We start from the raw sequence: 21,823 nt of genomic DNA, 5'->3' as shown, positions 1-21,823 counted from the left end.
GTGCTGAGAATCAAACCCAGGGCCTCACATGTGCAAGGCAAGCACTCTACCACTGAGCCAAAACCCCAGCTCACTCACCAGTCTTAAATCATTAATTTGTGTGTGTGTGCATGCACACACACAAACACACACACACACACAAACACTACTCCTCCAACACTCACACTTTGCTAAAAATGTTCAAACTATGGGAGTTTCAATTTCTGCTTGCAGAGCATACTGCTCAAAGAAAAAGATGGTTCTAATCAATTTACATCCAAACATAAAAATGAGGCATTTTTCTCCCATACTCCAGTCTATATTTTAACTTATACTAATTATAAATGCTTTCACTAAGAATATTATTTTATGTTTGTTTAAATAGTATTAACATAAATTTTGGCAGCTTCCTTAAATTTGCTTTTATCACTCAGCACTGTTCCCTAGATTTATTCCAAGTATGTCACATTGGCACATTAAGATACATATCATTTAAATTTCTGTATTGTAGTAACACATGTGAAGATGCCACCTTTTGCTTATCTAAGTCTTCCACTGATGATCACTTCAATATAGAAATAATAAACATTGTTCATTGTTTTCACATTAGCAGGTATTTCACATTATTACTAATTAATTAAACAAAATCCTAGGAGATGCATAGAATATAATCAGATGACATTTAAACATCTCTAAGGGTTATAGTCCTACTAGATAGGAGAACTATAACAATTGAGAATTTAATGACACGGTAAATAAACGAACTGAAGTAAATCAAGTGAAGCAGCAACATGGTCAGGAATACACACCCTGAGGTGAGAAACAGGTAATATGTAAGGAGAGCTTGGAAGACATACCTATGCGCCCACTACATCTGGAGGGCATTTACAATTTCAGTACAAAGCAGAGTTCAGTCCAGCAACAATGGGAGTTAGAAAAATCCTCTGAAGTATCCACAATTTCAAGTCTCATTTCCTGGATAGCATCTCTATTTTCTTTTACAATATATTTATTTATTTTTTAAAAAACAGCAACTTTATTTTATTTATTTATATGTAGTGCTAAGAATCAAACCCAGTGTCTCACACATGCTAGGCAAGCGCTCTACCACTGAGCCACAACCCCACCCCTAATTTTTAATTTAAAAAAAATTTTTCTTTTTAGATACACATGAGAGTAGAGTGTATTTTGACATATTATAAATACACGGAGTATAATACACTCTAATTAGGATGCCATTCTTGCAGTTGTACATGATGTGGAGTTTCACTGGTTGTGTAATCATATATGAACATAGGAAAGTTAAATCCAATTCATTCTACTGTCTTTCCTAGCCCCATCTCCCATCTTCATTCCCCTTTTTCTAATCCAAAGAACTCCTATTCTTCCCTGCCTTATTGTGTGTTAGCATCCAAATATCAGACAGAACATCCAGCCTTTGGTTCTTTGGGATTGTTTATTTCAATTAGCATGCAGTCTCCAATTTCATCTAGTTGCTGGCAAATGCCATAATTTCTTCTTTATAAATATATTCCATTGTATATGTGTACCACTGTTTCTTTCTCCATTTATCTATTGAAAGGCACTTAGCTGGTTCCATAGTTTAGCTATTGTGAATTGAACTGCTATGAATATTGATGAGGGCACATCACTATAGTATACTGATTTAAAGTCCTTTGGGTATATGCCAAGGCGTGGTATAACTGGGTCAAATGGTGGTTCCATTCCAAGTTTTCTGAGAAATCTCCATACTGCTTTCCAGAATGGTTTCACCAATTTGCAGTCCTACTAGTAACATATGAGTGAACCTTTCCCTCCACATCCTCACCAACATTTATTGTTACTTTTATTCTTGATAATTGCCATTCTGAAAAAAATATTGCCATACTGATTGGAGTGAGAAGAAATCTCAGAGTAGTTTTAATTTGCATTTCTCTAATTGCTAGAGATATTGAACATGTTTTCATATATTTTTTGACTATTCATATTTCTTCTTCTGTGAACTTCCTCTTCAGTTTCTTAGCCCACTTATTGATTGGATTATTATTATTTTGTGTGTATGTTAAATTTTTTGAGTTATTTATATATCCTGGAGATTAATGCTCTACCTGAGGTACAGGTGGTAAAATTTCTCCCATTCAGTAGGCTTTCTCTTCATGTTCTTGTTTCCTTTGCTGCAAAGAAGCTTATTAGTTTGACATCATCCCATTTATTGATTCTTGACTTTACTTCTTGTACTTCAGGAGTCTCGTTGAGGAAGTTGGTTCTTAAGCTGACACGGAGAGTTGGGCCTATTTTTTCTTCTAATAGGCACAGGGTCTCTTGTGTAATGTCTAGGTCCTTGATCCACTTTGAGTTTTGTGCAGGGTGAGAGATCTACTTTTATTCTACTACATATGGATTTCCAGTTTTCCCAGCACCATTTGTTGGAGAGGTTATATTTTCTCCAATGTATGTTTTTGGCGCCTTTGTCTGAGATAGCTGTATTAATGGGGGTATGTTTCTGTGTCTGTTGTGTTCCATTGGTCTTCATATCTATTTTTGTGTCAATACCATGCCATGTTTGTTACTATAGCTCTGTAGTACTATTTAATGTCTAGTATTGTACGCATCCTGCATCATATTTCTCATTAAATATTATTTTGGCTTCTCTAGGCCTCTTATTTTTTCCAAATGAATTTCATGACTGCTTTTTCTATTTCTATGAAGAATGTCATTGGACTTTTAATAGGAATTGCATTAAATCTGTATACTGTATGGCCATCTTGACAATATTAATTCTGCCTATCCAAGAACATGGGGGATCTTTCCATCTTCTAAAGTCTTCTTTAGTTTCTTTCATTAGTGTTCTCTATTTGTCATTGTAGAGGTCTTTCACCTCTTTTGTTAGACTGATTCCCAAGTCTTTTATTTTATTTTATTTTGGGGGGCTATTGTGAATGTGATAACTTTCCTAATTTCTCTTTCAGCTGATTCGTTATTGGTATACAGAAACTCAATTACTTTATGGGTGTTAATTTTATATCCTGCTACTTTGCTGAATTTGTTTATGATTTCTAGAAGCTTTCTGGTGTTTTTTTTTTTTGGGGGGGGGATATTTAAATATAGAATCATGTCATTGGCAAATAGGCATAATTTGAGCTCTTCTTTTCCTATTTGTATTGCTTTAATAACTTTCTTTTGTGTAAATGCACTTCCTAGGGTTTCAAGGACTATATTGAATATAAGTGGTAGAAGGGGACAGTCCGAACTTGTTCCAGTTTTTAGAGGGAATGCTTTCAATTTTTCTCCATTTAGAATGATGTTGGCTTAGGGTTTAACATATGCAGATTCAAAGTTGAGGTATGTCTCTACTATCCCTAGATTTTTACTGTTTTGAACAAGAATGCATGCTGTATTTTGTCCAATGCTTTTTCTGCATCTACTGAGATAATCATGTGATTCTTGTCCTTAAGTCTATTGATGTGATGAATCAGGTTTATTGATTTCTGAATGTTGAACCAACTTTGTAACCCCACTTGATCATGATGTACTATCTTTTACATATGTTTTTGTGTAAAATTTGCCAGTATTTTATTAAGAATTTTTGCATCTGCTGGACAGAGTGGTGCACACCTGTAATCCCAGCATCTTGGGAGGCTGAGGCAGAAGGATCTTGAGTTCAAAGCCAGTATCAATAATAGCAAGGTGCTAAGCAACTCAGTGAGATCCTGTCTCTAAATAAAATACAAAATAGGGCTGGGGATGTGGCTCAGTGGTTGAGTGCCCCTGAGTTCAATCCCTGGTACCCCAACAGCCCCCTGCTCAAAAAAAAAAAAAAAGATTTTTGAATCTATGTTTACTAGGGTTACTGGTCTGAAGTTTTCTTTCCTTGATGTGTCCAAGTCTGACTTTGGCATCAGGGTCATAATAGCTCCATAGAATGAGTTTGGAAGGTTTCCCTCCTTTTCTATTTCATGGAATAATTTGAGGAATATTGATGTAGTTCTTTGAGGGTCTGGTAGAACTCAGCTGAAAATACATGTGGTTCTGGGCCTTTGTTGATAGATTTTTGAGGGTGTCTTCAATTTCATTGCTTAAAATTACTCTGTTTAATTTTTCTATATCCTCCTGATTCAATTTGGGTAGGTCATATGATCTTCATCATTTTCTAATTTATTGGAGTACAGATTTTCAAAGTTGTTTCTGATTATTGTCTGAATTTTAGTAGTATCTATGGTGATATTTCCTTTTTCATGACCAATTTTAAAAATTTGAGTTTTCCCTCTTTTTCTTCTTTAGTATAGCTTAGAGTTTATCAATTTTATTTATTTTTTCAAAAAAACAACTTTTTGTTTTGCTGAGTTTTTAATTTTTTTCCAATTTCATTAATTTTGGCTCTGATTTTAATTATTTCCTGTCTTTTGCTTTTGGTGTGTATTCGTTCTTATTTTTCTAGGGCTTTGAGATGCATTTGTTGACTTTCTATTCTTTTAATGAATGAAGTCAATGCAATCATTTCTTCTCATAGAACCACCTTCATAGTGTCCCAGAGATTTTGATATGTTGTGTCACTATTCTCATTTACCTCTAAGTATTTTTAAATTTCATCCCTGATTTCTTCATATATCCATTATTCATTCAATAGCATATTATTTAGTCTCCAGGAGTTACAGTAGTTTTATTTCTTATTTTATCATTGATTTCTAATTTCATTCCCTTATGATCTGATAGAATGCAGGGTATCATCTTTATTTTGTTGTATTTGCTAAAAGTTGCTTTGTGACCTAAGGTATTGTCTATTTTAGAGGAGGATCCATGTGCTGCTGAGAAGAAAGTGTATTTGTTTGTTGATGTATTTTTTAGTTCTGTAGTTTCTTTGTTTAGTTTTTGTTTGAAGGATCTGTCCAGTGAGAGGAGTGTTAAAGTCACCCAGTATTATTGTGTTGTGTGTTTAATTCTTAAAATTGTGAAGTCTTTGTTTAATGTATGCAGATGCTCCATTGTTTGAGGCATAAATATTTTACAATTGTTATGTCTTGTTGATGTAGAATTCCCTTGAACAGTATGAAATGTCCTTCTTTGTCCCTTTTGATTAACTTGTTGAAGTCTACTTTAACTGATATGAGTACAGAAACCCTTGCTTGTTTACGAGATCCATGTGAATATTTTTTCCCATCCTTTTACCTTAAGTCTGTGGATGTCTTTGAATATGAGGTGAATCTTTTGGAGACAGCATATTCTTCGGTCCTGTTTTTATATCCAATCATTGGATTGACATGTTTAGGCCACTCACATTCAATGTTATTATTGAGAAATGATTTTTATTCTTTGTCATTTTGATTTATTTCTGGTTTTTAATTTGAATTAATTTCTCCTTTGACTATTCTTCTAGTGTAATTCCTCCCAATGCTGGTTTTCACTTTATTTTTCATTTCTTCTTCATAAAATATTTTATTGAGTTTGTTTTGTGGTTCAGACTTTCTAGTTGTGGATTCTTTTAATGTTTGTTTTTACTATCAAAGGTTTTTATTTCATCATCAATTCTAAAGCTTAATTTTGTAGGTTATAGTATTCTTGGTCGGCATCCATCTTCTCTCAGACCTCCTAGCTTTAAGGATTTAGGCTAAAAAATCAGCTGAAATCTAGATTGGTTTCCCTCTAAATGTGACCTGTCATTTTTCTATGGTAGCATTTAAAATTCTATCCTTATTCTGTATGTTAGGCATTTTCATAATAATGTGCCTTGGTGTGGGTCTGTTGAAATTTTGTATATTTGGGTCCTATAAGCCTCCTGTATTTGATTTTCCATTTCATGCTTTAGATTTGGGAAAATTTCAGTTATTATTTCATTAAAAGATTTGGTTTGTATCTCTGAGTCTTTATCTATCTCAATAAATCTTAAATTTGATCTTTTCAGGTTATCCCATATTTCTGAGAAGTTCTGTTCATGTTCATGTTCTCTTAACATCTTTTCTCCATGGTCAATCTTGTTTTCAAGATTATATATTTTGTGTTCATTGCCTGAAATTCTGTCTTCTAAGTGGTCTAGTCTGTTGGTGATGCTTTCAATTGAATTTTTAATTTGATTTATTGATTCTTCCATTTTGAGGATTTCTGTTAGTTTTTTTTCCCCCAGAATCTCTATATTTATATTTTTATTGAAGTGACCTTTTGCTTCCTGTATTTTCTCCCTTACATTGTCCTTTACCTCACAGATCAATTTAATTATGAGCATTCTAAACTCATTTTCTTAATATTTCTTCCACTGTGGTGTCGATGGATTCTGTATTTTGGTTAGTTTGGGTGATTTGTTCCCTTGCTTTTTCATGTTATTTGTGTGTGTAACCATCTAGCATTGGTTTTGAGGCAGTAGAGTTTCTACCCTGTGGACTTAATAGTGTCCCAATTAATTAATTAATTAATTATGATTCTAGTACCTCACAGCTAAGCAAGAGACAGATACAAACAACAGCCAATGCAAATAACTTACACATCATTAAACCAAACAGTTCTTGTTATATAATCTACACTGTTGATTGTCACAATAATCAGAAATTATATCATCAGTTATTGCCCATGGTATAAACAGTAAGTTTTCAAAAAGGTTTACACTTTCATGTAGCGGAAAGGGATAGAACAGAAGTGATGTAGGATGTGATGATTATGAGGGAGGAGGAGAGAAAATAGAAGCAAAACATTAAAGAAAAAGTAAATTAACAGAGATTGACTGTTAGCAGAGGAAAAGAGAGAAGATTCAAGGGAAGCAGGTGAGAGGAAAAATATGTATAAAATAAAAATTAAATTAAAATAAAGACATAAAAGAATATAAGAACAAAATTGATGTATACTAATCAAACATGTTAGCCCTTCAAAATACTGACTCATGAAAAATAAGTGTAGAAAAAAATAGAAATGAGAAAAAATAAACAGATATGAATATGTGTAAGTAGCCAGTTAAAGATAGAGTGAATTAAGAGTAAAGATGAAGAAGTGGGGCAGGGTAGAATAAGATTTCAATAGGTGAAGAGGGTAAATGAAGAAGCAATGTAGGATGTGTTTATTAGGGAGAAGGGGGGGGGAGTAAAAGAATTAAAGGAAGAGTGAAAGTGAGAACAATAGAGTTTGGCTGTTAAGAAACAAAGAGAAACAGAGTTGTGAAACAGACAATAAAAAATCAATCCAAAATATAGTAACCTCAAAAAAAACAGAGCAGGGAAAAATAACTGCCTTAAAGAAGTGCTAAAAATGAAAAAGCAGAAACAAATATACATGTGTATAAATGTATAAATGTTCATCATGTATGAATTAGTACACATTCAAAAACAAAACAAAACAAAATAACAGAATAGTCAAGGAGAGTATATGCACACTATCTATGCCAAACTGTCTTTACATTTCTCAGTTTCCCTTCTCAGCAGGGTGGTGTAAGGAGCTGTGGAAGATACTTTTGGCTTCCCTTCCAGGGTATAGTTGCTGTTGGGTTCTATAAGATAAGTTTCTGCAAGTGAAGCTCTCAGGGGCGGGGCTTAGGTCTCATATTGCTCCAGGTGTTTTATTGCTTGGGGAGTTATCGGGCCTTAATGAATCAATACACACCTAGGCCTGTACCCCACTACTCTCCCCAGGGCACCAGTCATGGGAAGGAGAGTCAGTACTATGCCCATCCTGTTGTTTGGAGATACTGCCGTTTTTGGCTTCCCAAGGATTGTTTAGCACTGAGCTCAGTCACTCAGCCCATTCAGATTCTCCCTGGTTCTGCGCGCTGCCAGGTTCAAGGGAGCGGGGAGGGCAGGCTTTCTCCAGGCGTCTCTGATCTGTATTATCCCTAGACAAAATGGTCTCTATGCCAGAAATTCTTTGTGACAGAGATTATCCTGATTTACTAGACTCATTTTAGATCTCACGGTTAGTGTCTGCTGGATTCATGTGTCTCAGCCCTGAACTCAAGGATCTAAGTTCCTAGTGTGAGTTGGTGCTGTTGTCGCATGCTTGGAGGTACCAATGTCTTCAGCTTGGGTTCCCTGTGCACAGCAGGCAGAATCATGTGACTTTAGTGCACCAGTTTAATAAGCCAAATATTCTGGGTTCAGGGCAGACTGGCCTTCTGCTCCTGGGACTCCCCACACCAAGACTTTCCTAGCACTTTTTAGTCTTTTCCAACCTTGTGTGTTAATTTTCCCTGTTCCTGCCAGAAGCTCAGCTCCAAATCTATTCCTTATCCTTTTCTGATGTACCTACATTTCCCACTCTTCAAGGCTCTCTGTCCAATACTGAATATAGTGGAGTGCTTTTTTCATTCACCTCACAGAGAAGTAGTTTTCTAGCTACTTGAGTCCCGAGTCATGAAGCTGTGAAAAAAGCCTCTTCCTGTTTATCTGCCAATTTGTCCTAGCATGTCCATCTCATATGTATCTCAGTTAGCTGAGATAATAATTTCCAAAAGTACTTGTAATGTTATTCTTTTTTTATCTACAGGAATAAGCATTTGTATAGAAATCATGTAGCAAATAAAAGAGGCAGTTTTGATAGTTTTAATATTTTGTGTTAAGAAATTTTTATATATTCATATTTTATTTATTATATATAAGAGAAATTTTCATATTCGATATTAACATTAAAATTTGATTTTTACACAAATTTGTAACTGAATAATCTAGACTAGTAAATATAGATTTAAATTTATGTTAATTAACTTATAAAAAGCATTGGAACATTAGGGGCTGGGATTGTGCCTTAGTGGTAGAGTGCTCGTCTGCACGTGTGACAACTTGGGTTCCATGCTCAGCACCACATAAAAATAAATAAGTAAAATAAAGGTATTGTGTTTAACTACAATTAAAAAATAAACATTAAAAAAATAAAAAAGCATTGGAATATTAAAGAAAATTTAAAATTTGTCATATTTCAATTTTTTAATTTATGAAATTAATAAGACTACTTTAAATAATTGAGATTTGATTGTCTATAAAACAACTGAAGTACTTAAAATCCAATATTTTAAATGTATAAAAATTTTAAAATGTTTATTGGTACATAATTATTTATAACAACATCTTCATACATGCACATAATTTGATCAATTTCATTCTTTGGTACTTCCCCTTTTGCTCCTCCCTCCTCCTTCCACCTGATTTTCTTCCTCTAGTCCATGGGTCTCCTTCTATTTTATAAGATCCCCCCAGCCCACCCCTGCCAGTTTCTACATGCAAGAGAAAAATACAACCCTTTTTATTTGAATCTGGCCTATTTTTCTTAACATGATGCTCTCCAGTTCCATCCATTTTCCTGAAAATGATATTTTTTTAATTCATTTTTATGGCTGAATAAAATTACATTGTTTATATAAACCACATTAACAAAATTTAACTGTTTCAAAATCTCACATAAAATGATTATTAAAATCTACATTACTAACTTGTAGAAAAAGTCAACCAATTTTTTACAATGATAAAATTGTAAAACAGGAATTTACAGAAAAGGAAAATATAATATCAAAAAATTTATGAAGCAATATTCATTCTCACTGATAATGAAGAAATATGCAACTGAAATTACATAAGCTACTAGTTCACATTGATTGAATTTATAAAAATTAAAGTATTAGCCAATATCGAGTACTAGCAAAGCTATAGAGAATTAGAAACTCTGAGACAAGGGTAATGGGAATATATAAATTATAAGAGCCTCTTTGGACAGCATTTCAATAAAACAGAAAATTCAAATACTATGGAAGCCAGTGATGCCAGAGAATCACATCCTGCATGTATAAGATATCAATGTCAGTGATATATAATGACAAGAAATGAATCAACATGCTAATACTCACAGGTATCTCTTCCACCTCTATGCATATCATACATTAATAAACATTTTAAACAGTATAAACACCCTTTTTACCACCCCAAGTTCAGAGTTTGTGGACCAGTTCATAGAGTTCTTGTGAAATAGAACCAAAAGAATCATAGAAATTTAGAGAGAGAGAGAGAGAGAGAGAGAGAGAGAGAGAGAGAGAGAGAGATTGATTTAAGCCTTGAGCTCCATTTAGGATTTGAGGGATATGAACAGAAAAAGAAAATAATGCTATGTAAACAGAAACAAATGTCTATTTCAGGAACATGTCTATTTCAGAAACAAATGTCTATTTCAGCAATATCTAAAACTATGGTTATATCATATAAAAATCTTTGAACATGTACAATAACCACTTTAGCTATACTTAACAATTACTAAGTCCTGACTGCATACTCAGCACAATTCTAATTTCTTACAGATAATGTTTATAATTTGTATGTTCAGCTATATTATTATTCTTCAAAATCTATCTTTTACAAACCCAAAAAATAAGGCTGACAGAAAATCTAAGCCTACTAGGTAGCAACTCTTGGAATCTATGTCCTTTCCATTATACTACACTAAAGATACTTAAAAATGATATATCCATTGCATGTTACAAAGTTACAACTGAATAGATTAATAAAACACAAATTAAATTGAGTCTTACTCGGCCAGAGTCCAAAGCAGTAGGCATATTTCTCAGTTCATACACAGCGACTTGTCCATCACTGTCTCCCACTAGCAGACAATCTGTTTGTTTGGCAAAGAGAATAGTTGTGAATTTGATTCCAGGGTTAGCCACATTCACAATCAGAGGGTCCAAACTGTAATGAAACATTTTATTTAAAAATTCAGTTGTTATATTAAAATGGTATTTGTTAACATACAAACTAAGAAAAGTTCCAGATTTCTTTTTTTTTAACTTCATGTAAAAAAAAAAAAACCTTCAAAAGCCTCATCAGTGTTCTTGTGCACACCTATAATCTCAGTGACTAGGGAGGCTGAGGCAGGAGGATCTCAAGTTCAGAGCCACACCTCAGCAACTTAGTAAGGCCCTAAAAATTTTAGCAAGAACCTATTTAAAAATAAAAAGGGCTAGGAATGTGGTTCAGTAGCTAAGCAACCCTGTGTTCAATCCTGGTACTAAAATAAACAAACAATAACAACAAAAAGCCTCTTTTTTTCCAAACTCAAAATAACTATTTCACACTCTTTAATCAGACTGTTCTTTGGATTCAACACTGCAACAGGATTCCTGACAAAAATTCCAGCCTGCCAGACTGTCCAGCAGACTACAAACTTGCTAGAACCCATGAATATTTGAGTCAATTCCTTAAGGTACATCTATCTATCTCAATACAGAGATGGAGATGAAGATAAGTGATTGAGACAAAGGCAATCATTCTGCTGGTTCTGCTTCTCTAGAGTGCCTTGACTAACACAACTTATTAAATAACAGTTATATTTAACAGAGGAATGTATTAATCCAAAGAGGACATTCTGAACAGGACCTTTTTCTTGTGTTGGTCATTAAAAACATGCCCTCAAAAAAAGAACAGAAGTAGCTTCTAAATAAGTGTTGTCCTGGGAACCATAGTTTTACCAGAAAAATTAAAATCTGAGCTTAGAGCATTTAAATTGCTACTTTTTAATGTTAGTTATCTCCTACTCAAAAGTAATTAATTTTGTTATGTAGTCCTTGATTTTTGGTTGATACTGATTTATACAACAAATTATGACAAAAATTTTAAGTTATTGAATTATTAACTTCTAGAAAATTGTTACTATTAAGAATAGACTCACTGAATAAGATTATTTATTTTAAACAAAATATACTTTCCTGTTCCTTCTGCTAATTTCCATAAAAACTTATGATACTTTCTAATGGAAACAGCAACATTAAACTTTTCATTCCAGCATGTAAAAATTTTCATATTAAGAAGAATAGATGGATCTAGATGACCTTCTATTATCCTTGGTGTAATATCTTAAATAAAAAAAAATAAGTACATATCCTTTTTGAAGAGTTTTGAAATAAGGTAAGAGAATAAATAAATATTGCAAAAATAATTATTTTGTCTCCTTTCTTTATATTATTGCAGAAAATCCTTAGTTAGAAATGTAAGCATGCTATGTATGATATGGCAAAATAAATCTATTGTCATGTATATCTAAAAAGAACAAATTTTAAAAAATGGGAAAAAAAATTAAGCATGCTTCCCTGGGTTCTTCTACAAACTAAGCAATGAACAGAATTTAAGGTAGTTATGATAATCTATATTAGCCTGTAAAAGTTTGAGAAAATGAGTAAACTATTTTCATTCAGATGCTTTAAAAATACATAAGTAATCAATGTTAATATCATATCTTGACACATATCTTTATTCATAAAGGACTCCTGTGAAGTAAATTATTATTATTTGTTTTAAAGTAACTATAATACTCTTTAACTGATGGCAAAACTATCAGGTACCAATTAGTTTAAACAGCTTTAAGAAAACATTAACTTACGTGCTAATGTGAAGGTCCCAAATCTCCACTCTGCTTTCATTAGCAGCTGCAAATATATAGGATGATTTTGGAGACCAGGCAACATCATAAACAACGTGAGTAGTTGGATAAAAACTCAAAAATGGTTTGAGATTCTCCTGATGCCATATCATAACACCCCAATCTGCAGAACAGCTTAAGAATACATCATGACAAAATGGGTTCCATGTTACTTTATACACTGGGCCCTAGGAACAGAAAATTAAATACATTGGCAAATAATACTTAATGTCTTACATTTAAAACTTGACTGGCAAATTAAAAATACTAAGATTTCTAGCATATTCAACATCATCCATTATTGCATGGGTATTATTTAAGCTGAGAAGAATAAGATCATAAATTTAATCCTCCCTTAATTAGTCCATATAGAGATGTAAAAATACAGTGGTATCATTAAATATTAATATATTATACTTTCTTTAAAAAAATTACAAGTAGTATTAAGAAAAATCGAGAAATGAAGGAGAAAAGGAAAGAAATATGAATTGAAAAATGATAAATATATACAGAGATTAGGTATGGGGAAGAGGCAGTTTTACTTTGGGATCAATATAGTATCATAAGTCTTTTAGAAATGAACAGTGTCACTTCCATAACTTGCAAGAAAAAAAATCAATGATAACAAGAAGTCAAATAAAATATATCACACATTATTGGTGCTTTTTAAGAAAGCACTTAATTCAAGCTACTATTTTTACTACAAATTGTAAATTTATCGCATGTTAAATATACTATATGTAATACTATTTTTGCAGAAATACTATAAAATAAATTTCCCATACCTATTATAATTAAACTAACCTTATGTCCTCTGTAGGTTTCTAGGTATTGTTCATTATATGAACAAGAACACTTGTGAATATGACCTTCTTCAGTGCCAGCCAAATAGATATTTGTGTCCTACAACACAAGAAATCAAAATGTATTGGCCTGTGATATATTAGTGAGTGTGCTACAGATAGAAGGTGGGACAATTCAGGGTCTATTGAAATCAATTAAAAAACCAAAATAATATTGAATATAGTTGTCTATTGCCTTTTTCTTTCTGTTATATATTTATAATAATGAAATTACTGGAAATATTATAGCACAAAAGAAAATATATATGTATCCTGTACTAGAATAGAGGATATTACTTAAAATATCCTGTTTAAAAATTACATGGAGATAGGGAAGAGGGGTGGGAGGGAAAGGGAGGGGGAAGGGGATTAGCAAGGATGGTGGAATGTGATGATCATCATTATACAAAGTACATGTATGAAGACTTGAATTGGGTGTCAACATACCTTATATACAAACAGAGATATGAAAAAATTGTGATATATATGTGTACTAAAAATTGTAATGCAAAAAAAGTACATGTATAATGGCATAAAAAATTACATGGAAAAACTTTGACTTAAATAAGGAAAAGACTTTTCAATGTTTAGATTTGCCTAATGATAGAGCTAACAATCTAGAGAAATGATAACTGCTTTTTTCACTGGAGATAGTCAAAAGAAAAGACAGATGACTTAACCATAAATATTTATGTATACAATGTTGAAGAAATTGTAATTACTGGGAATGAGAGGTTGAAGCAGATGGCATCTCAGACTTCTTTAACACTAAACATGTATGCTCAATAGGGATTTAAAACATCTGTGCATAGTGGGTCATGAAAAGTCTTTAAAAAGGCTGAAAGTCAATACTCAACGTACTGGCTATACAGAGTTATGGTCATAGACCAACAACATTGGCATCACGTGGGAGCACTTCTGACCTGCAAATTCTCAGGCTCTACCCCAGACCTACTAACCAGAATCTGCATCTTAAAAAGATTCCCAAGTGATTTGTATGTACATTAAAATTTGATACACATGCAGTAGCATATGTAAGTATTTAAAACTGCAAGGTCAGTGTCAAAAGGTCAGTTGCCTAGTACATAAACTCTGAAATCTCATGCAAGAGGTTTATTGAGGAGTGGTCTCAGAAACAACCTCCAAGAGGGAAACAGGACTAGTCAAAGATTTAGGTTGAACTACAACTGAAGCTGAAGTTACAACAGACAGATCAGTATAACCTGTAAGAAGTTCTAGGAAGGCCCTTAAGGGACAAGAGTACTGCCTTTAGCTGGACATGATGATGCACACTTGTCATCCCAGCAATTTGACAGGCTGAGGCAAGAGAATCACAAGTTCACACCAGGCTTAGCAACTCAGCAAGACTTGTCTCAAAAGTAAAATATAAAAAGGGCTGGGATACAGCTCGGTGTTAGAGCACCCCTGGGTTCAATCCCCAATACTTCAACAAACAAACAAAACAAAAAAGCCATAAACTTGGTGGCTTAAGAGTCCTGCCATAAAGCAAGAAGGCCAGATGTTTTATATTCTCCCCCTTCCAAAAACCAATCAAGCAAGATAATATACTCAAACTTAACCATAATAAATAATGAAACTAAATGTAAGTGATTTTAACATAACAATTAAAAGGCAGAGGTTTTAAGATTCTATAAAATAAACAAGATTCAACTATATGCTGTCTACATAAAATATATTTTAAGTACAAAAACACAAATAGTTTTAAAAAAGTGATAAGAAATGAAAATCATGGTAACACATAACACTAGTTAAAAAAAATCTGGAATGGCTACATTACTATCAGACTAAGTGAATCTCATAATAAATAGCATAATAGTTATAAATAAGTTCATAATTATAAGAGAGTTAGTTAATCAAAAAGGCATACCAATCCTAAACATGTTTGTGCATACCTAATAACAAAGCTTTATGATGCAAAAAACAAAATAGAATTGCAAGGAAAAATAGACAAATTGATGATTATGTTTAGAGAGTTCCTTTCCTCTTTCCCAGTCATTGATTGAAAAGTAGGAACAAAATCAGCAGGGAGATAGTAAATTTGAACAACACCATCAACCAACTTAATTTGATTGACATTTTTAAAACACTTCATCCAACAATAGCAGAACACATATTTTTGTCAAGTGCACAGGAATAATTGCCAATAAAGGCCACAGTCTGAAGTTTATAACATATCTGAGTTCAAAAGGATTCAATTCAGAAAAAGTATATTCTCTGATTATGGTGGGTTGGAATTAGAAAGCAATAACAAAACGACTTTTGGAAAATCATCAGATACTTAGAAACTAACATATCTTTAAATAACATACCCATTAAAGAAGAAATAAAAAGAGAAATTAGAAAGTATTTCACATAGAATGAAAATGAAAATATAAAATGTCAGAATTTGTGGGGTGCTGCTGAAGTGGCACTTAGGGGTAAAGTTATGGTACAAATGCCTATACTAGAAAATAAAGAAAAGTTGCAAATCAATGACCTCAGGTTTAATCTTAAAAAACTAGAAAAACAAGAGTAAATTAAAACTAAATAAAAAGAAGAAAGGAAATTATCAAGATAAGAGTGGAAAACAATACGTACAGAACAGAAAAACAACAGTGAAACTCAGTTAAATCAAAACTTGGTTCTATAATATCAATAAAATTAGTAAAATTTGAGTTGAATGTGGTGGTATGATTCTATACTTCTATATACACACTATGGGAGGTTGAGGTAGAAGAACTACCAGAGCTGATGGGTTGGAGACCAGCCTGGACAACATAACACAGTGAGATCCCCAGCTTGAAAAAGAAAAGCTGATGAATTTCTAGACAGATTGATCAGGAAAAAGAGAAGGAAGATGAAAATGAAAATATAACATGTTAGAATTTGTAGGGTAATCAGAAAATTACTAATATTAGGAATTAGTTGGCATTACTACATATTCTTCAGTTATTAGAGACCAAGGAAATATTATTATGCCAATAAATAAATAGGCAAATTCCTTAAAACACACACATTCCTAAAAGTCACTCAGGAAGAAACAGATAACCATAACAATTAAAATTTTGAATTTATAATTTAAAATTTCCCTATAAAGAAAATTCCAGGCCCACATGACTGATTAATGCAATAAAATATAATAAAGAAATTATGCTATTTTATGCTAAACCTTTTTTAAAAAAGAATTCTGTGGGGCCAGTATTACCGTGATATCAAAATCAAACACATAAAAAGAAAACTTCATATCCATTTTTTTTTACAAAGATACAAAAACTTCACAACAAATTTTAGCATATTGAATCAAACAGTATATTTAAAGGGTTATAAGTCATGATCAACTGGGTTTTATTCCAGGAATAAACATTCAAAAACAATAATTGATGTAATTCATCATATTAACAAGCTTAAGAAGAAAAAATTTATATATTAACATCTGAATAGAAACAGAAAAAGCATTTATCAAAATCCAAACTAGTAATTCTTCATAAAAATTCTCCACAAACTAGTAATGTAATGGAAATTCTACAACATGATTAACTGCATCTACAAAAAGCCTTCAGTAAGTTTTATACTTTAACAGTAAAGGACTCAATGCTTTTCCCCTAAGATCAGGAATAAGACAAGATTGTGTCTGTTTTCCTCACCTCTATTCATTATTGTATCGGGAGGTTCTAACCAGTGTAATCACGCAAGAAAACAGAAATAAAAGGCAACAAGATTAGAAAGGAAGAAGAAAGACTGTCTTTATTTTCAGACCACATGATCATCTGGAATCCCTTAGCAAATGGCATTTCTAACACACTAGACTAGGGTCTCTCATCCCAGCACTATTTACATTCTGGGTCAGATAATTTTTTGTTTGGTAGTTGCTGGTAAACAGGAGGAGGCTGGTTATTGGTACATTGTAGGATATTTAGCAGCATCCCTGTTCTCTGCCCACTAGATGCCAGTAATTCTTCTTTACCTTCACCCCACTCAGCAAGCTTTAACCACTAAAAATTTGTCCAGACAATGACAAAAGTCCCCTGGAGGAAAAATCCCCCTCTCCTTGCTCATGTTGAGAACTACTGTTCTAGAGTCAAAATGAAGGTGTATTACAGGATTTGTGAATGAAGTCAGTAAGAAGATGGCTACAGTATAAAAGTGAAAAATAAAAAAGGCCTGAACTATATTCACAATAGTAGCCTTGATCTGGAAAAGAAGGGACAGTAAGATTTAAATATTGTTTGAACAATAGGGTAGAATAGAGAAGGAGCTCAATTTTTGTTTGCATAGTGAAGTAGAGGTGTTACTAAAAAGATGATCATATTACATGTAACAGAAAACATGGGATTTGTTTTCTGAGAAATCAAAAGTGTCTGCATTTTCTGATCCCTAAGTACTTACAAATAAGAAGAATTGAAAAAAAAAAAAAAACAAAGAACTTTATTAACTATGCTCTGATTTGTCTCTGGTCTTGACAGACATGAATTCAAGAAATCTTCCTAATTCCCCAGTCCTGAAAGTGGTTACTCCCACTGAAATGCAGAGCACTATATAGATTTGGGTTGCATAAGCATAACAGAGTAGCAGAATGGCCAATAGGGGCAAGATAGGACATTGTTAATCACACACTAGTAAAGAGAATCCTTCCATAGTTTCTCAGAAATGCACACCTTTCCTCTATCTGGAAAAGGAGGTAAGGGGCATAGTATATATAGCCAACTAGACTATATATATATAGCCAACTAGACTATGCCATTCCACCTAGGGTTGACAGCTATATCCATGTTTATTTTTTCATTTTTTTATTTTTTCATGTACAAAGCACAATATTTATTAGCATGTCAACATTTTGTCTTATTTTATATCTTAATATATTTCAATTTTTGGAAATTGTTATATGCAATAGTCAACAATGGGTTGAAACAATTCACCTTGGGATGAAAAGCAAAACACATTCCAGGAGCCTGTCGAGATATCAAAGCTTCACCTTTCTTCTCTTTTTCCCCTCCTTTCTTGTTGATGCCACCAGTAGTTCGTCTCAATCGCATCAAGTCTTTATTTAAGGAAAAAATATAATTTGTCATTAATCACATGAAAAATAGTTCAAGCATCATGTGTATCTTCTCCACAATATTATTTCTGTCATCTTTTGCATGTGATTAGGGTAAAAATAGCAAAAATTAGAACAATGAGCAAACACAGTTTTATTATTACTAGTTCATTAGGATATTTTAATTCCATACATTTCAAAACAAAGATAATGCAATGTTTATACCTTAATATATTTCAAAATATATTAATATATACATATATTTATATATGAATCACATATATGTATATATTATATATGACACATACTATTTATATACTATATTATGCTAAAAATATATGTGTATTTTATATATATATATATATATATATATATATATATATATATAAAATTATATATAAATATATATTACCATGACAGTCCAATCCTTTTCGTATAACCCATTTGGAGATTCTTCCATCTGCTGATATAGAAACTAGGATTTCTCTTTTGTCATCACCTGTTGTTCCTCGATCTTGTTCTATCCACTGTAGTTGCCATACAGGTCCCAAATGTTTTCGAGGTGATTCACTAAAACAGGAAAATGTCAAATATAGACTCATCATCATCATTTTTTAAAAAATTATAACTAATTTATGAATGTAATGCAAAAATAGCATGTAATATCAGCAAATGAGCTTTAGACATTCATCAACATCCAATGAGATTTATTTTGAGAGCTTCAAGGTAGGATAAGGTAGTAGGATAAGTTAGTCTTGTAAAGATTTTTTTTTATCTATGTGTATTAATGGTACAGGATAACAGATTTATTGTAGCCTAATCTTACATGCATATAACACAATTTGGTCAATTTCACTCCCCAAATACTCTCCTGACCCTCTTTTCCTCTTTCCCCTTGGTGTGCATCATCCATCATAAAGGTTGCACTTCTACTATCATAATGTTCTTTCTCTCTTTTTCCTCCTCCTTCCTTCCCATAGGAGAGAAAACATGATACTTTTCTGAGCTTGACTTATTTTGTCAACTTTATGGTCTCAAATTCTGTCCATTTTTCCATAAATGGCATAATTTTGTTCTTTGTGTGAGAAAAATACTTCCTTCTGTATAGATACCACATTGTATCATTCATCCATTGACAGGCACCTTAGCTGATTCCATGGCTTAGCTTTTGTGAATTGTGCTGTGATAAACTCAGGTATGCAGGTGTCTCTATAGTGTGCCAACTTTAATTCCTTCAATTGTATACCCAGGACTGGTACAGCTAGATCTCCTGGTAGTTCTATTTTTCAGTTTCTTGAGGAAACTACTTTCCATAGTAACTGTACTAATTTACATCCCCATGGACAGTGTGTGAGGGATCCATTTTCCTCACACCCTCACCAGCGTCTAATAATATTTGAATTCTTGATGATTGATTGCCGTTTTCGCTGGGGCCAGATGAAATTGTATTATTTACTTCTATAGTTTCCTTATTTAGTTTTTGTTTGGAAGCTCTATCCAGTAGTGAGAGAGGTGGGTTAAAGTCACCCAGTATTATTATATTGTGGTGTATCTGACTCTTGAAATTGAGAAGAGTCTGTTTGATGTACATAGATGCTCCATTGTTTGGGGCTTAAATATTTATGATTGTTATGTCCTGCTTATATATACTCCTCTTAAGATGTATGAAATGTCCTTATTTGTCTCTTCTGATTAACTTTGGTTTATCTGAGATGAGAATCAAAAACCCTGATTGTTCAGGCAGTCCATATGAGTGATAAGTTTTTTTCCCATCCTTTCACCTCAGCCTGTGCATCCACTCAGCCCATGAGGGGAGTCTCTTGAAGGCAGCATATTTTTTGGTCTTGCTTTTTAATCCAATCTGCCAACCTATGTGTTTTGATGATGAGTTTAGGCTGTTCACATTCAAGATTATTATTGAGATATGATTTGTATTCCCTGTCATTTTGATTTATTTCTGTTTTTTGGATTTATCTTAGTTTCTCATTTGGTTGAATGTCCCTTTAGTGTAGATCCTCCCTTTGCTGGTTTTCACTTTTTTTTTTTCCAATTCATTCTCATGGAATATTTTGTCAATAATACTCTGTAGTGTAGGCTTTCTAGTTGTGAATTCTTTTAATTTTTGTTGATCATGGAAGGTTTTAATTTCATCTTCAAATCTGAAACTTAATTTTGCTGGATATAAAATTCTTGGTTGGTATCCATTTTCTTTCAAAGCTTGAAAAATATTATTCCAGGACCTCCTAGCTTTGAGGGTCTGGGTTGAGAAATCAGATGAGATCCAAATTGGTTTTCCCCATAAGTAATTTGATTTTTTTCTCTCACAGCCTTTAATATTTTATCTTTATTCTCTGTTAGTCATTCTCATTATAATGTGTCTTGGTGTGGATCTGCTGTAATTTGGTACACTTGGGGTCTTGTAAGCCTCTTGTATTTGATTTTCCATTCCATTCTTTGGGAAATTTTCAGCTATTATATCATTGAGAAGAGTGTGCATTGTTTGGTTTGTATCTCTGCTCCTTCATCTACTCCGATGATTCTTAAATTTGGTCTTTTCATTTATCCCATAATTCTTGGATGTTCTGTTCATGGTGTCTTACCATCTTCTCTGCATGGTGAACTCTACTTTCAAGATTATATATTTTGTCTTCATCGTCTGAGGTTCTGTCTTCCAAGTAGTCCAGTCTGTTGGTGAGGCTTTCTATTGAATTTATAATTTGGTTTACTGATTCCTTCATTTAGAGGATTTCTGCTTGTTTTTTTTTTTTTTTTCACAATCTCTAACCCTTTATTGAAGTGGCCTTTCACTTCCTGTATTTTTTCTTTGATTTCACTCATTATACTATCCTTTACTTCACATATCAGTTTAACTATGTACAATCTGAAATCCTTCTTGGACATTTCTTCTACTATGTTATCAGTGGCTTCTGTTGTTGAAACATCTTGATTTGTTTGGGGCACTTTATTCCCTTGTGTTTTCATGTTGTTAGTGTGTTTTCCCAACTAGAAGTACGGAGGCAGCATAAATTCTACCCTGTAGAACTATAGTGTCCGTAAAGGTTTCTAGCACTTCGCTTTTAGTGGTGAGAACAATATCAACAGAACACAGTCTACACGATATACAGCCTTAATCTTAATAGCTCCCACTAAGGTGTCTACTGCTTTCTTGTATTAAACCAAAATGATAGAGTTCAGTATCTATCTACAGTACAAACAGAAAATTTGTTAAAATGGTTTACAATTTCAAATGCTGGATGAGAGAACAGAGGTAGTATGCGATATTCGTGAGGGAGGAAGAAAAAATCTAGAAGTAAAAATTCACAGGAAGAGTGCAAGAGGAGCTGACAGAGATTGGAGAAAATTTGGAAAGAAAATCCAAGAAAATAGACAAGAGAGAGGAAGAATATGAACACAGAGAAAAAATTAAAGACATTAGAATACAACAAAAATGCAAAACACCATTCTTATATCATTATCCTCCACACACTGATGCATAAAAAACATCCTGTTCCAAATATGGTAGAGAGATTAGCAAATCAAAAAATAAAATAAAATAAATCCTTCTGGAAAGTCGAACTGTCTCTGTCAGTGTTCAACAGTT

General features: G+C 32.9%; 1 protein-coding gene across 3 annotated transcripts in view; it reads right to left on the bottom strand.

Moving 5' to 3' along the window:
• Dnai4 (dynein axonemal intermediate chain 4) overlaps positions 1-21,823 on the bottom strand; it is a 111,200-nt gene that overhangs the window by 7,794 nt on the left and 81,583 nt on the right. For 2 of the 3 annotated variants that reach the window (XM_048815179.1, XM_048815178.1), the window contains 5 exons: positions 18,635-18,792; positions 18,104-18,225; positions 13,150-13,248; positions 12,307-12,533; positions 10,463-10,619 (listed from right to left, as the gene is read on the bottom strand). In XM_048815179.1, the coding sequence (XP_048671136.1) occupies positions 10,463-10,619; positions 12,307-12,533; positions 13,150-13,248; positions 18,104-18,225; positions 18,635-18,792 (763 nt within the window). The remainder of the gene's footprint in view (positions 1-10,462; positions 10,620-12,306; positions 12,534-13,149; positions 13,249-18,103; positions 18,226-18,634; positions 18,793-21,823) is intronic. The other variant, XR_007351957.1, reaches the window with a different exon arrangement.

This window comes from Marmota marmota, unplaced genomic scaffold (assembly GCF_001458135.2).
Source record: "Marmota marmota marmota unplaced genomic scaffold, marMar, whole genome shotgun sequence".
Lineage (NCBI taxonomy): Eukaryota > Metazoa > Chordata > Mammalia > Rodentia > Sciuridae > Marmota > Marmota marmota.
This window is presented reverse-complemented; position numbering and strand designations above follow the sequence as displayed.